At 37.8% G+C, this 16316-nt stretch overlaps 1 protein-coding gene across 3 annotated transcripts in view; it reads right to left on the minus strand.

The window, feature by feature from the left end:
* Window positions 1–1738: 1738 nt before the first annotated feature.
* ACSL3 (acyl-CoA synthetase long chain family member 3) overlaps window positions 1739–16316 on the minus strand; it is a 68969-nt gene continuing 54391 nt past the window's right edge. For all 3 annotated transcript variants that reach the window (XM_082690414.1, XM_082690413.1, XM_082690412.1), the window contains 7 exons: window positions 14884–15023; window positions 12694–12866; window positions 11013–11087; window positions 9626–9817; window positions 8102–8216; window positions 6298–6455; window positions 1739–3271 (listed from right to left, as the gene is read on the minus strand). In XM_082690414.1, the coding sequence (XP_082546540.1) occupies window positions 3114–3271; window positions 6298–6455; window positions 8102–8216; window positions 9626–9817; window positions 11013–11087; window positions 12694–12866; window positions 14884–15023 (1011 nt within the window). In that variant the 3' untranslated portion in view covers window positions 1739–3113. The remainder of the gene's footprint in view (window positions 3272–6297; window positions 6456–8101; window positions 8217–9625; window positions 9818–11012; window positions 11088–12693; window positions 12867–14883; window positions 15024–16316) is intronic.

Below are 16316 nucleotides of genomic sequence, written 5' to 3' on the forward strand. Positions count from 1 at the left end.
CCGAAGGCAGAGGCCTTAACCCACTGAGCCACCCAGGCGCCCCCCTAAACTCTTTTTTCAAAACAAGTATTTCAAGAATGTCAGTTTAAGTTTGACCTTATATTATAGAGACTTTTTTTTTTGAGGGAAAAAAAACACAAAATATTGTTTTAATATCAGAAACTTTTTCCATATCTTTATTCTTCAAACTTGATGTCAATTTACAAATAAATAGTCCATACCATGTGGCTATATTGCTTCTTTATGATGTACACTTCTTTAGGCAGAAAACAGCAGTAACCAAGAATACATCCAAAATGAGCTCCCAGTGAATAACCAACTGTTAAGCATAGAGAGAGGACGCATTACATTTCAGCGTGGTCCAGTATGTACACTGTTAAAAGTGGATCCCCTTTAAAACATCACAGATGTACATAATTCTCTTACAAAAAGAATGAACTCACAGACAAGAGATTTTAAATTTTAGAGTTGTATCACAGGAAATAATTGCTTTAAAAACTATAAAATTTATTTTAGCAGCAAAAAAAAAAAAATTATTCCAGGATAATCTTTAAACATTGCTGAAAAAATGCAAGCTTTGGAGAACATGGCATTAGATCCATTACTTAAAAAAAAAAAAAAACGAAGCAGTACTTAACAGAGACCACTTACAGTTTTGTTCTGCTGTTGGTAAAAACCTTTCTAATAAAGTTGAAGCTAAAAAATCCCCAGCAGGAGAGGTGGGGAAGGCTGCCGAGAGAAAAGGGGAGGTAGCCGCCATCAGCCCTCAGACTTACTGTCATGGGCAAGGCTGAGAAGTCTTATGTAACTCATTTCCAGAAAACAAGTTCTTCAGAATCATTCTTTTTAGGATCTATAGTCTGTTTTCAGATGTATTAGATTTAGCAACTGACTTCGACATTCTTCAAAGTTTTCCTCCCCAAGTGTCTTCAAGTGTTAAACCAATTGTTTCTTTTCGAAAAGTTCAGATGAAAAAGTCTCATTTTTCAAGTCACTAAAGATGGTGTGGGTCAGAGGAACTTGTTTGAAAGGGGACGCTACTTTATGTAATTTCATACTCTGCTGTGACATCTGACACCTGGCATCTGAGATTTTAGGACTGAAAGGAATTCCAAAAAATGAGAAAAATGGAACAAAATGCAAATTAAATCAGTCCTGTTAGAGGCTTCTGAATAGAAACAACTTGTATCCAGAATCAGTGATAAGCTGCATATTCATCTGACACGGTTTTCAAGTCCCGATTCCCTTGTCCTCTCCCTCCCTTTGAAGCACTGAACCTTCTTTTCTAAATACAACTTCTCAAAAATCATTTGAAAGCAGACATTCTAAAGCTAAAGCGTCAGAAACAAATTCTCCACCCACCCCAACTTAATCTTCAGATCACAACATCCTGACAGAGAAGCTCTGTTTAATGCCTTTCATTGTTTTACTTCTTGGCAGTTTTCCCAAACTTTATGAATAAATTTAAACCATGACAAGGAAAAACACACTCAAAACATAATGCAAATATAAACAAATACAAGAAAAGTTTGAAACAGAGCACCATATGCGGTATCTCCAAATATGGTGTGTGTGCAACATGACCAAAAGCTACAGAGTCCTGGGTCTCAGCACTCCTACTATCCTACCCAGATCTACTTCTTTTGTTTTTGCCTTGTGATGCCTAAAGGAACTAAGAATTGAAAAATAACCAAGAGGACATAAGAAAACATGGTACCTATTTTTTTTTTTTGAAGTCTTGAAGTCTTGATCTGAACACATCTTCATTGGTGCAACAGTACTCTTGATAATGCTCAAATACAAGACAAGCAACACATATGAAGACTTACCATGTACATACAAGCAGTGTTTTTAGAATCTTAACTTCCACAGTAACATAAAAACCTACAAATTAAATCTTAACTCACCTCAGTATAAAGTTAAATTCTCATATATCTTAGTACGAATGCCAGTATCAGAAACATTCTCTAGGTTTCTGTTTTCTAGTGTAAAAAAGTTCTGTTTCATAGAAAGGATAAGGTGCCTTTTTAATAAGTTGTCAACACACACTCTCTCTCTCACACACACACACACCAGTGCAAACTATCAAGAGAAAAATCCTCATTTTGAAATGTGATAGATTACACATCTAAACTAAAAGCATCAGAGTGGACAGAGTAGCTTTCCATGATTGAGGTGCTATAAATATAAACAACTCAATGTACATATGGTTGATGTAATAAAGAATAGCTTTCTATCCTTTCTATCCTTTGCTTCTTAAATTTAACTTTTGGAATTGCGTCCAACTCTTAAAAAGGTCTGGACATTTTCCTAGCTTCAAAGCTAACTAGAAGACCCTGACTATTCTGAGGGTAAGCCACTGGAGACTAATTACCCACCAGTGCTACACTTGCTGCGTTTCTTCTTTACTATTAAACATGACCCCCTAGTGCTATCTTGTTTCATGCAGCACCAATCAAACTTCCATTTTTTTCCCTAATAAAAAATAAATATATATAGAAGATGCTGTCAGGCATATATTCACAAGGTCTCAATTTCTTAAAACATAAGTATGGGTATATTTATTTCTCTCAAATGCATACAAGACAATAATTACACAGCAACAAATCTTTTATTCAACAATGATTTGATTCATAAGCGTTTGAATTTACATAATTTCACATCCATACCTTTGCATTTTTAAATACTGTAAGTAAAAAAGCCCCCCAAATAACCAGTTCTTATATTTCCTATTTATCCCTCTATACATCCAAACTTTAAAAAGTTACAAACTGAACATTATACAGAACATATAAATCATGTTTAAAAACTTGAGGTTTTAAAATCACTGTTCCCCAAAATGATTCAAAGTCCTCATGCTGACAAGTGCAGTCCTAGGTGGTAAGTTGGAAAGGGGGAAGAAAGAAGAGACAGACACCAGTTTGCTGTCTTAATGTTTTACTAATCCCGTCAGTAAGAACGGCGACGTCAGAAGGAACAGGCGACGTCAGGAGAAGTAACAGCTTAGGTTTACTACGAGGAATGGGGTTTGCCTCACAGTTGGAGACATGCACTTCAAGTATTTTCCTATTTGATCTGAGCTCCCTGCAGCAAACGATGCTGAAAGAGAAGAACTATTTTCTTCCATACATTCGCTCAATGTCCGCCTGGTAATGTGTTTTAAGCTCTTTGCGTTTCAGCTTGAAGGCATCTGTCACCAGACCAGTTTCGGGGGTCCACGGTTCCGGGCTCAAACGAATTTTTACTGGAATTTCGAATTTTTCTAGACTCGCTGAGATGGTGGAAGGGTGGGGGGAAATGTAAATGCAGAGGCATAAAAAACGTGCAATTAAAATTCCTGGCAAACAATGTAACTTTTCTAAAGTCTTAGAGCGCCCATCAAAATGCACAACACCCCATGAATCTTGCTTCTAAATAAGCCATCCCTCAAAAACACTAGAAGTAAATAGATACATACAGATATGTATGAGAATTATAAAAGCAAAATTTTTTGTTTAAAAAATCTACATGGCCATCAATAGAGTAAGTTAGATTAATTTATGATGCAGGCATAAAATGGAATAAAATTCAGTCATTAAAAATAAGATCTAGATGGTAGGGTGTATAAAGATATTTGCAATATATTGCTAGGCTTAAAAAAATGCAGTTTTCGGATTTTTTTAATAGCAGATAAATGTTATGCACACAGATGTGTAGGACAACTATACACCAAGTTATTAAACTGTACAGCTCTAGAGGTTAAGATCCATGATTAAGGAAAAGCAAATGCCACACACCTACGTTCTGAGTTTATTATAAGGAGATCACTTTAGAAACCAAAAAGTAATAAAGTTTAAAGAGAATCTTGTCATCAAATCAGCATATTCAGCATAAGCTATGAGGACAGAATGTTTGCTTACTACTCTGTCTCTATATACTGCTGGACACCAGTCAGAGTCTCAGTAGCAGAGGGCTGGACGCAGGGAGAGGGACGGAGAGAGGGAGGGATGCAGACGGGGAGGAAAGGGAGAGGTTTTCCAGCATTCATTCAACAAACATTTATTGAAAAAAATTACTGTGTAAAGCGTTTTACTAAACACTCTTAAACACTCTTTAAGAAACACAGAATAGTTTCTGTTCTCAAGAGGTATAAAATCTAACAAGGATAAACAGAAGAACATCTAGCCATGATTACACACACACACACACACACACACACACACACACACCATACACACCATACACACAGGCACACTTGCTCACTAAACTGAAGGTGTAAGTACCTTGGGAGCAAAAGAGATATATTAACTCTAACTTATAAACATAGATATAACAAGGTTTTCTTCTTCAAAGACTAAAGCTATTTCGGGAGAGTTCTCCTAGAGGGAAAACCACTGTGAGCAAAAGCAGCAAAGCCTGGACCTCAGAACTTATGGAATGGTTCTTGTTTTGTTGTGTTTGTATATATGTTAAAGCAAATATTTTTATTTTCCTCCCTTTTATTCTCCTATCATAATAAGTATTAATAAGCTAACTACGTATCACTGAATAAGAGCAAAAACCGCTCAAGGGGTGTGCATCCTCTTCTGCAAAAAAAGTTAATGTATTTTCAGCTGTGTGCTGGGCAGTTTTACTGCATGAGGCGGGAGTCTTTGTTCCTGTCCTTACTTAGAAATCAACTATGCTCTCAGGAGATGTACATGGGTGCCAAGCAGACGAGCAATGATAGACTGGAAAAGTCAGTTTTATGTATCTACTGGCTTAGGCTAGTGTCCCCACTTAGTCAACAGAACTCTAACACAATACACATTGTACATAAATGATTAAGTCTACAACCAGTTTACTTTATGTGAGGCAAACTATCCTTGATCATCTTAGCGGGTCTGGTTTGGTGGACTGAAAAGGCCGCAGGAGCAGAGCTGAGGTGTCCCCAAACAAAAACCAATTCTGCCTGTGGTTGGACTTTCCAGCTGCTGCCAAACAGCTGCCCTACCGATTTCCAGCTTTGCCTAAGTCAACCCCCAAAGAGCATATAAGCCAATTCTTCACAGTGAGTCTCTTTATAGATAACTACTAACTGTTTCTCAGGTATAAACCTGATACAAATTTTGCCTAAGAATGAAGCTGGATCCCTTCTTCACACATTAAAATGAACTCAAATAGACCGTGGACCTAAATGTAACAGCTAAAACTATAAAACTCTTAGAATAAAAAATAGGGTGTATCTTTGTGATAGATTAGGAATGATTTCTCAGGACACCAAAAGCACAAACAACAAAAGAAAAAAAATTACCTTTTCAAAATTAAAACTGTTGTACTTTAAAAGATACCATCAAAAAAGTAAAAACACAACCCACAAAATGGGCGAAAATGTTTACAAATTGTGTATCTGGAAAGGGCCTCGTGTGTCTAGAATACATAAAGAACTTATACAGCTCAGTAATAAAACAGCAACCCCATTTTTTAAAAATGGGCAAAGGATCTGAATAGACATTTCTCTAGAGAAGACATAAAATGGGTAATAAATACAAGAAAGGATGCCCGACATCATTAGCCACCAGAAAAATATATATCAAAACCAAGAGATACCCTACTGCATACCCACTAGGATGAGTAGAATCCAAAGGATGACAGTAACAGGTGTTTCAGGGATGTGGGGAAACTGGAACCTAACACCAGTGGGAATGATAAAATGATACCAAAATTTTAGAAAATAAGTTTGGAAAATACTTGGAAAAAATATTCTGGAAAATAATCTAGGACTTTCTTAAAAGCTTTAACAAGGTTGACAAAGGCCTAGCAATTCCACTCTGAAGTACCTACCCAGGAGAAAGGAGCCCGTCTGCACAACCCCTTGTACACGAATGTTCACAGCAGCATTATTCAGTAAGCACCAGAGCGACCGACTGCAGGCTCCCCCAACTCACACGCAAAGGGGGGGGGGGGGGATAGGACACATCCATAAAGCCACTACCAGCACATTAACAGTGTAGAAAATGCAGAAAAGAGTCTTGGGCAGTTGAGGATGGGCCCGGGTGGCCAGGACCCAGCTGAGAGGAGGAGAAAAAGAGTGAACCCAGAAGACAAAAGCTAAAGGGACAAGGACAAGGACTGGTGCATGGGGGTCATGGGAGCACATGATAGGTGAGTGCTCTGGAAGGGCCTGTGAAGTCTGCTCTTCTATCTAGCTGCAGGAAAACACAGTTGGTTTCTGAGCAGGAAATGACATCACCTAAGCCGTGTGACGGCAGCACAAGCGAACGTGAGCACTCTCTTCCCTTCCCGCCTCAGTCCTCAGTCTGTTTCACAGCCACTCACCTGAAATAGCAGCTTCAGAAAGCACTTTGAGGACCTCGTTTTCCATTTCACAGCTGTTACACAGCTCCTCCCAAGTCCCGTGAAGTCCCTTCTTTCGAGCGAGTTCTGTAAGTTCCTTTTGGTTTGGCACAACAAACCCAATGACGTAAGAATGATAACTGAAATACAGAAAGGACAAAGGGGTAAGGATCTAAACGGCACAGGGCGTGAGCTGCAGTCACGATTCCACCAACGCTGTTGTCATCGATCCACGACTGCACTAAAGAACATACGTGACGCCTATTTGGTACTTAGCACACTCACCTCACGCCACTTCTACTGCATGATTCATAGTATGTTCAAGGCTCTGATAGAGTTCCCTGCTAAATAAACCTTCATCTGATATTTAATGACAAATTTCAACTATGTGTGTTATGAATATTCCATTTATACATTTTTTTAAAGAAAATTACAAATATTAGAAAATTCAACTCTTAAAAAAAAATCAGTAATTCACATTAACAGGTTAAACAGAAATTAAAATTCATGTAAACAGAAATTATATCTAGGGGCGCCTGGGTGGCTCAGCCAGTAAGCATGTGACTCTTGATTTCAGCTCAGGTGATGAGTTCAGCGTTGAGACCAAGCCCCATGCCAGGCTCCACATTCAGTGAAGAGTCTCCCTGGGATTCTCTCCCCCTCGCTATTTCCCCCTCCCCTGTTCATGCACTCTGTTGCCCTCAAACAAATAAAATCTTTAAAAAAGTTAGAAAAAAAAATTTGTATCTCAAGAAATTTGGCAGCAAATCAAAGTAATGTGGTTACATTTACTTTTTTCTTTTGTTATCACAAGAACTGTTAATTAAAGAGCTGTAGGTACACCTGCCAATGGCAGTAAGAAATGGCAAGCAGCATCAGGAAGAGAAGGGTAGTCTGGTTAATATCACACAAGTAAAAGCCAGAACTGTACTACCACAGAAGAAAACATCTCTTGGCTAATTGAAGGGCAGAATAATTTATAATACAATGTAGTTAATCTTTAAAGTCTGTTTCAAAATTGGTTCTTCTGATACCAGATTTTATCTTTTCATAATAATTATTATGTCAACTGCTGCAGCAAGCAGCAGCACAAAGTAACTGATCATTAACACTGGCCACAGAGTAGCTGATCATTAACACTGGAGACATTACCACATAAATACTATTAGGGAAAAATGTTACCAGAGTGCCAATCTAAATTTCCAACTCATTTCCCAGGAATACATTTCCAAGATTTTTAACTTTAAACTCTACTTCCCAGCTGCCTTGTATCATTATGGACTAGATATTATAGGAGTTAAGCCACAGCTTAACACAGCTTAAAGCAGAGCCCCTCCCAGCCTTGGTGAGGGTCCCAAGCAGGCTTAAGTCTAGTGCAAGGTAGTAGGTGTGGAGCAGGGTCCAGCTTGAAGACTATCCTCCAACTTCCTTCTCTACTCCTCTATGCCCTGGGCTGTTTCTGGGAAGCTTCCCTGTGCGGAAAGACGTGTTGCTGGGGATGCCAGGACAGCAAGAAGGAGCACTGGACTTTCTTCCCCTCCCGATCACACAGGACACCGCAGTGAGATGTAAACAGAAAACAGAGAGAGAGGATGATGAGGAGGGTAAGCATCCCAAGGACAGAATCAGTTATTGGCTTTCCTGAGAAGAGGCCACTCCCAGGGACAAGAGATACGAAGGAAGAAGAGTTCTTAGTATAGTTTTAAGAAGAAGATTCATCTAGGAAGGAAATGCCAAAAACACACAAAAGGTTTGAAGTAAAAGTAACAGAATTCTACTTTCTTACCTGTTTGCATATGCACAAATGTTATCTATAAGGGAGAGGTTCTTCAGGGCTGCTTCTACTTTCCCAAGAGAAACATATTCTCCAGCCTGCAGTTTCACAAGGTCCTTCTTACGATCTGTGCAGGACAAAGGCACAGGAGGGGGCACATGGGAGCACAGAAATATCTTGAATACACATGAATATTGGCCATTCCCGAAGTAATTTGCTATCAATTAAGTTTATTATAATAGTTACACCAAAATTAAAAGTACACAGTAAATTAGGCCCTAATTTCAATACCATTAAATAAATTCTTTCAAAAAAGAAAATCAGTTTCTGGTCAAGAGTCCCTCCAGGACTTCGAGCATGTTTTGCTGAACAGGTATGTTCCCTATGACATAGTAACACCAGGAAGGAGAAGAGTTCTCAGTGACATGTGAAAGCTCATGTGCTATCTGGAGAGAAACATATCCCCTCAACACAGAATGGTAACGGTAAGGGTCAAGCCTGTCCAACCTGCTGATCTGGAAAGAATTCCCACCAAGTGAGGCCTGGGCAGAGTCTCTAGGAAAGAAAGGAGGTAGCCAAGTGCACTGGCCCTGGTAAACAACAGATAGGTAGGTCAGCCTGAACTTCCGCAGCACTTGGGGGGAGGGAGGGGCTGGAGGGGGAGTCGGAGAGGTGAATCTGGCTAAAGAACAGAGGCACTGAACCGAGCCCCTAGCTGCCACTAAGAGTTTTTTAGCAGCAAAGCGGCCCAGTGAGATCAGTGCTGAAGGCTCAAGTGTGTATTTAAGGGGGACAAGCATGTCCAGAGAGAGAAATTACTTGCAACAGGGTGACAGAAGGTGTGGACCTGACCTATGGTCATGGTGAGAGGGTAGAGAGAAAAGAGTGATTTTTTTCTTTTTTTTTTTTTTCTGGTGAAAATGGTAGTTTTATTAAACCACGGGGACAGGACCCGTGGGCAGAAAGAGCTGCTGCCAGAACAGAATGATCTTGAGGCATGTTTCACCTGGTAAATCAGCAGAACATGGGTAACACATGGGGAGCTCACTGAAGAGCCTCAGCTCCTCCCAGGTTTCTAGGTAGCAGGACTAGGATAGAAACACTATTAACTGAGAAAAAGAATGTTAAGAGGGAAGGCAGGGAGCTCTTTTCTGCCCCATGGGTCTTAGTACTCCAACTGCCAGGCCTTCCTTATCTCACAGGCAAGGCCAGGACATGGTTCCAACAGGAGAGCCGTGTCCAATAAACTTCAGATACCAAAGAATACAAAATATAAATATTCCCTACTAAGAATTTGATTCCTTCAGGGTTATCTAGTAATTAAAAATATCACTGCTATTGAACAGATTGAGATATCCTAAAATGTCAAGCCTTAAAATTTCTTCACAGTCTCTATTTTATATTTCAGAGATATACAGTTATCTCTTTTGCAAAACTGTTTCAGAAACATCCATTGTCGGGGGGGTATATATACATATATTTTTATATATTAAATATATATATATATATATTATATATATATATTAGTTGGCTCACCAATAATCTTTAAACAACCATCAGGGTCAAACTCCCCAATATCTCCAGTACAGAGCCACCTCTGTCCATTTTCATCTTCAAAGAAATCAGCTTTCGTTTTTGCTTCATTTTTGTAGTATCCTAGTGTCACATTTTGGCCACCAATAAGAATTTCCCCCCTGGGGTGTGGTTTATCAGTATTAAAGTATCCACCTAATAAACACAAAATAATTAAGAGTTAATTCTAAATTTTTATTTCTATATACATCATGTGAAAATTAGAAACTGTTAGTTTCTATATAGGAACATCTGATTTTAATCCAATTAGAGTTTCCCAAAAGGAAAGGAGGCAGACAGTATAAATGAACAAAACTCATTAACGTAAAACTAGGCGCAACATTTCAGTTGCTTACACATAAGCACTGACACTTTTAAGCTACTATTCCAAGCAAACATTACACTAAAAAAATCCAACACCTGTGGTATAAAATAATTATGTGTACTACAAGGTAAACTCCTTTAGAGACTCTGTGGAGATTCTTATATACCTGATAAAAGTACTAAATCATGTATTCAGTAAAACACAACACTGTAAAACCAAATTACACTATATTTAAGAGATTTATGCTTTATAAAATTCAGAATGACTCCAAGTTTAAATTTGTCAACCATTTTCACTAATTCTGCTAAAAGAGAAATGAAAAATGGCATCAAACCTTCAGAATATTTATTTTGTATAAAGGAAAAGTGAAACCAATCACTAATAATCTATAAGCACTGACAGAATCAAATGCAATTTTTAAAAAAGTGATTAGTATTTAAATGGCAAAACAACAGATTTTATGAAATCATAGTAAAAATTTCCTTCTGATGATTATAGATTGAAATCATCAGGGAAAAGAAAAAATATGAAAAATCCTGTTTCAGAGATTAAATTTTATGATTTTTGCTTCTACAAAATAAACTTATGATCATTCCTAATTTACTGACATCGTTTAGCAGATTTCAAGTTTTTGCCATAATTCTGCCTTGCATTCATGTAATAAAATAAGCAAAATAAAAGCAATTATAACTTTTCAGAATCCTTCTTGAAAAAAGTAAATCCAAGTATAGCTCTAGATAAAAGAATTCTATTAGACAGAAAACAAGCACTTGTGGGTGATTTATATCCTAAAGAAAATAAAGCATAGTTCTAACTTTAAGGTTAAATATTATACAGATTAATGATCTGCGGGGGGGTAGGAGGTCAGGGTACCAGGTGGTGGGTATTATAGAGGGCACGGATTGCATGAAGCACTGGGTGTGGTGCAAAAATAATGAATACTGAAAAAATAAAAATTAAAAAAAAATAATGAATACTGTTATGCTGAAAATAAATGAAAAATAAATTTTTTTAAAATGTTATTACCTTCCTCCCAGTTCTTTAATTTGATTTCACAGCAAACTAATGGTGCTCCCACTCTGCCAGTATTGTAGTCCCACACTAAGATACAAATGAAAAAAGGTATTTGATTACAGTGGTGACTAAACAGCTTCATTTTTCTACCAAAGATGATGACTTATCCCAACGCTCTGACATCCCCAGAGAATCTTTAAAAGCAGGAGTCACAAACTGGTGAACCACAAGCTATGGGGCCCACACAGGGTTTCTTTTTATTCTGACTTGGTTATACTGACATTTAAAACTCAAGCCATTTTACACAGAAGTGTGGGCCCTCCAGGAACAACAGGGCCCGCATCTCCAGCACAGCAACAACTGGGGTCCCCGTAAGACGGGTCATGCCTGCTCCAGCTCCCCTACTTGCCTGCCTTACTCCCATCACGGATCTTCTTACCTCAAGGCCCCCTTCACTCCATGAAGCTGCCTGGCTCATGAGTCTGGAGACCCTATCCTCAAGGATGATGGGTCCCAATGGTGTACACCCACTCCACTTTCTTGTCAGACCAGAAGGCTTCGCGGTACATGCAGCCTCTCCAACCTTCTCCCGTCTATCACTATTTCAGAGGGAGACCTCTAAAGCCTCCTGGACAGCAGCCTAGGCTATCATCCTATTTAAACTCATAGGTGGGAATTCAGAAGACCAAGTTGGAGATTAACTTTCAAGGATCTGGGAAAAGCACACACCACTACTGTGAATTACTATTTCATCATGTTTCCTCTTCAAAGATCATTCAAGTATCAGAAAGAAAAGGTTGATTATTTAATAACTTATAGGTTGTTTTATTTACAACATAAGCTGTAACTGATTAATCACATTCAACACAAATTTTAAAAACAGAAGCCATAAGGATCCTCAGAAGGAACCAGAGAAGCACGTAATTAAGACTTTTATTTCCTGCAAAACAAAACTTAGAAATAGCTTCCAAAATATAGAAAAAAGGAAAATACATAAGTAGTGTACGATAAACCTGACATAAGAAACGTACACAGAAACATTCAAGGTAAACAAGGAAAATGATCAATTAGGAAGTTTAATATCTATCAGTATCTAGAAAATATAAAGTAGCTCTTCCAAGTACTGAGAAGCAAAATAACTTTCCTCAATAAAAGGGACACATGAGGCACTCCAGGATTCAACTGGAAACCACTTGGGTAATGGATTGCCTCGTCAATCATGTCACCATGATAAACCCTAGAAATTATATTCTTTAAAACTAAATCTGGTTTTCCTCTCATTACACAGACCACCCCCATAAACCACTTCCGAGTTTGAGCTTTAATACACATACCTCAACAACTGTACAAAACATGTTTATTTTTCTTCACAAAAAGACACTTAATAACTGAAATAAAATAAATGTATATAATACAGCCAATGCTTGTTACTAAAACTTTTTCAGAACTCTAAGTAGCTTTTAATATAACATATTATAATATAACATGAAACTATCAATTATTGACTACTAGATGTATCCAATACATTCTAAACATTATCAATAATCACAGTACTTAGAATTTACCATCATTCTGCTACACAAATACCTTAACCACTTTTATCCTTCATACTGCAGAAAAAACCTATTACCAAAAAATGCCTGGAGGTGCACCCCAGCCTCTTGTTGGACACACCACTTTGAAGAACACCAACCTTCTGTAATTGTTCCCGCACCGCAAGATTCAGTCAGTCCATATCCCTGACCAACGGGACAGCAGAAACAGATATTCATGAATCGCTGTGTGGTTGCAGAGAGTGGAGCACCTCCACATAACAGAAGCCGAATATTTCCGCCTAGCAAGCCTCGGACTTTTCGGAAAATAAACCTTAAAAAAAAATATCAGAGAATTTGAAGCTGAATGGCATTCTCCAAGTCATTCAGACTAATCTCCCAATTCTGAAATGTGAGCTTCTGAGAGTCAGGCTCACCCAAGGCTACAAGCCAATTCAAGAGATTCTCTCACCCACTACTTAAACCTTAACTTTTTTTTTTAAGTTTGGCCAAGTAAAGAAAGTAGCATTTTCTCTTAACTTTTCGAGTTAATATTTGAATTCAAAATTGTTAGGTTTAATTTTATACAGTAATGACAAACTCATGTTTATGGCCAGAGCAATTAGTTTTATATTATATAATAATACACATATTAAGGGGCGCCTGGATGGTCAGTTAGTTAAGCGTCTGCCTTTGGCTCAGGTCATGATCCCAGGGTCATGGGATCGAGCCCCATGTCAGGCTCACTGCTTAGCAGGAGCCTGCTTTTCCCTCTCCCCCAACTTGTGCTCTCTCTCGCTATCTCTGTCACTATCTGGCTCTCTAATAAATAAAAACTTTTTAAAAATACACATATTAATACTGAATAATCCTGTTGTATCTTCATAAAATTTAGCATTAAAAGCAAAGCATTTTTTTTGCTTTTGCTTACTTCTTTGGGAATGTGTACGTATTGGGGGCACCTGCGTGGCTCAGTCAGTTAAGCATCTGACTCTTGGTTTTGACTCAGGTCATGATCTCAAAGGCATGAGATCGTGAACTCGGCCCCATATCAGGCTCAGCACTCAGAGTGGAGTCTGCTTAGATTCTCATTCTCCCTCCTTCTTTACCCCTCCCTCTGCATGCACCCACACTCTAAGTATTTTTTGAAAAAGAAATGGATACATATTTGTACAATCTCTTTAAAATTTCACTGGTTTCTGAAGTGTTTATTGTTTTAGAATGTCTGCTAAATTAAAAAAGGAAAACAATTCAAACATCTAATTAAAATGTTTCTGAAAAAAAAGGAAAAAAATGTTTCTGAAAATACACTAATAAAGACTCCCTATTAATCATCTTTTTTTAAAAATATTTTATTTATTTATTTGACAGACAGAGATCACAAGCAGGCAGAAGGGCAGGCAGAGAGAGAGAAAGGGAAGCAGGCTCCCCACTGAGCAGAAGCCCAAAGTTGGGCTCAATCCCAGGACCCTGGGATCATGACCTGAGCCGAAGGCAGAGGCTTTAACCCACTGAGCCATCCAGGCACCATGCTTAATTAATAATCTTTATCAAAAAGGGGAAAGTGCAGGGTTTTTTTTAAATAACTCTGAAAAAGAAGACCAAGTAGCAATCATTTTTATATCTCACTCAGAAGTTAATTAAAATAAGTCAAAAAAATATAGTTTCAAATAATGTGGAGCATGTAAAAACTACATTAGTACTGCCATAAAAAGGGGCACCTGGGTGGCTCAGTTGATTAAATGACTGTCTTCAGGCTCAGGTCATGATCCTGGAGTCTCAGGCCTGAGTCCCACATCAGGCTCCCTGCTCAGCAGGGAGTCTGCTTCTCCCTCTGACCCTCCCCCGTCTCGTGCTCACTCTCTCAAATAAATAAAATCTTTTTAAAAATTCCCATTAAAACAAATAAAAAGTCATTATTATTTAATTTCTAAATTATTTTATAACTAAATATACTCACTCAGCACTACAAAAACAAAAAATAACAGTCTGTGGTAAAACCTATCGTGTAACAGTTTAAATGCAAAACATTTACTTCTATTTGGTTGCCATTTTATATTCATAGTGAAATTAATTTAAAAACAAACACTATTTCTCAAAGTAACTAAAATTACATACGTGTCCACAGAAAATAAAAGCACACTATTAAATATAATAAAACTGTAAGTGAAACATTTTTTCAAACAACACTGCAATCTATTTTAATTGCTCATATTCTTATGCAAGATGAATTTTTAGAGTCCCTTTGACTTTCTAAAACCAAATTATTTCTTATAACTATATCAATTGCCTAGTCTAGTAATATGAACAAAATGGTTATGTGACACCAAAGAGAGAAGGAGTCCACTGACCTGTCACACAGTGGAGTACCATGGCCTTTGGAAATCTGTTCCATTTTGTAATTGTATGCCAGAATAAACAGATTACGTTGGAAACTACTCATTTCATTCACTTTATTCATGACGTTTTTGTAGATCCGATCCATGATTTCCTAGATGTATAAAAATGAGTTAATAAAGTCAGTAATGTTATCAGCTGCCTTACATATTATATCTTAACATCAGATAAATATTTCTATCAGTATTGAGGCATTTTAGAAGATATATTATATCAGGAACAAATTTTTAAAATAGAGCCACAACTAGTTTAAAAATGAGGTTTCTGTAAAAATAATTTTTCAAAGGACAAATATACCTAGATGTTCATGGGGGTGAAGACAAAAAGAAATAAAAGCCTTAGGTCAGTAACACAATCAGTACTGATTTTTTACATGGCTTTGCGTATCTTATTTATTTTGGAAAACTAAGCTTACTACATAAATGAGCAACCATTAAATAAACAACTATATGAAATGGTTTTTAAATTCTCATAACCTGGGGTGCCTGAGTGGCTCAGTGGGTTAAGCCTCTGCCTTCAGCTTAGGTCATTATCTCCGGGTCCTGGATTGAGCCCCGCATTGGGCTCTCTGCTCGGCAGGGAGCCTGCTTTGCCCTCTCTCTGCCTGCCTCTAGGTCTACTTGTAATCTCTTTGCCAAATAAGTAAATAAAATCTTTAAAATTATCAAAACCCTATAAAAATACAGAGAGCCACATTCTTTGCTCACAAAAGGACCACAGGGTTATTTTGGTTGGTTGGTTGTCTTTTAATGCTACAACTCAGAAATGTTCCCTTCTCTGCAGTGCATTTTGCTTGTGAGCCCTATAACTTGAAATGGTTTTCCCTCTATAATTTTAAATTGAATTTAATTTTACATGAACTAAAAGTTTACATGAACTAAAAAGTAAAATACTACACTAAGGAAACTATACACCCACAGAAACTATCAAACTATTGGTCTTTTATATTTGGAGTAACTATGTAACTCTGCTTGGACTAGAGTACTCAGGTACTCCAGTACCTAAGTAACGATGCCCAACACTTTCAAACAAAATCAGGAGTCATAATGTCACATAAGTCACATTAAAATTCAGGAGACAGAAAATTGTTACCATCTCACTTCTACTCAACCAGGCCCCTGCCCATGCCAGGTTCATTAGGCTACACAGTGCTTCTCAGGTAATTCAGAGGCACACTAAATTCTCTTGTCACTTTTTTTGGTGACTAGGCCAGACTGTTCCTGAGGACTCAGGAGGTAATGGCACAATTTGTTTAGAGGAGGAGGAAGTGTTATCAAACCTTCCACCCTACCTCCTGCCGGGCTTCAGGTTTCTACTAATATCAAACATATCATGAAAATGATCTGAGTAAGAAGCGACTTAGGGAAAGAACCCGATGGTGTCATAG

This window comes from Mustela nivalis, assembly GCF_964662115.1.
Source record: "Mustela nivalis genome assembly, chromosome: 11".
In the NCBI taxonomy this organism is placed as follows: domain Eukaryota; kingdom Metazoa; phylum Chordata; class Mammalia; order Carnivora; family Mustelidae; genus Mustela; species Mustela nivalis.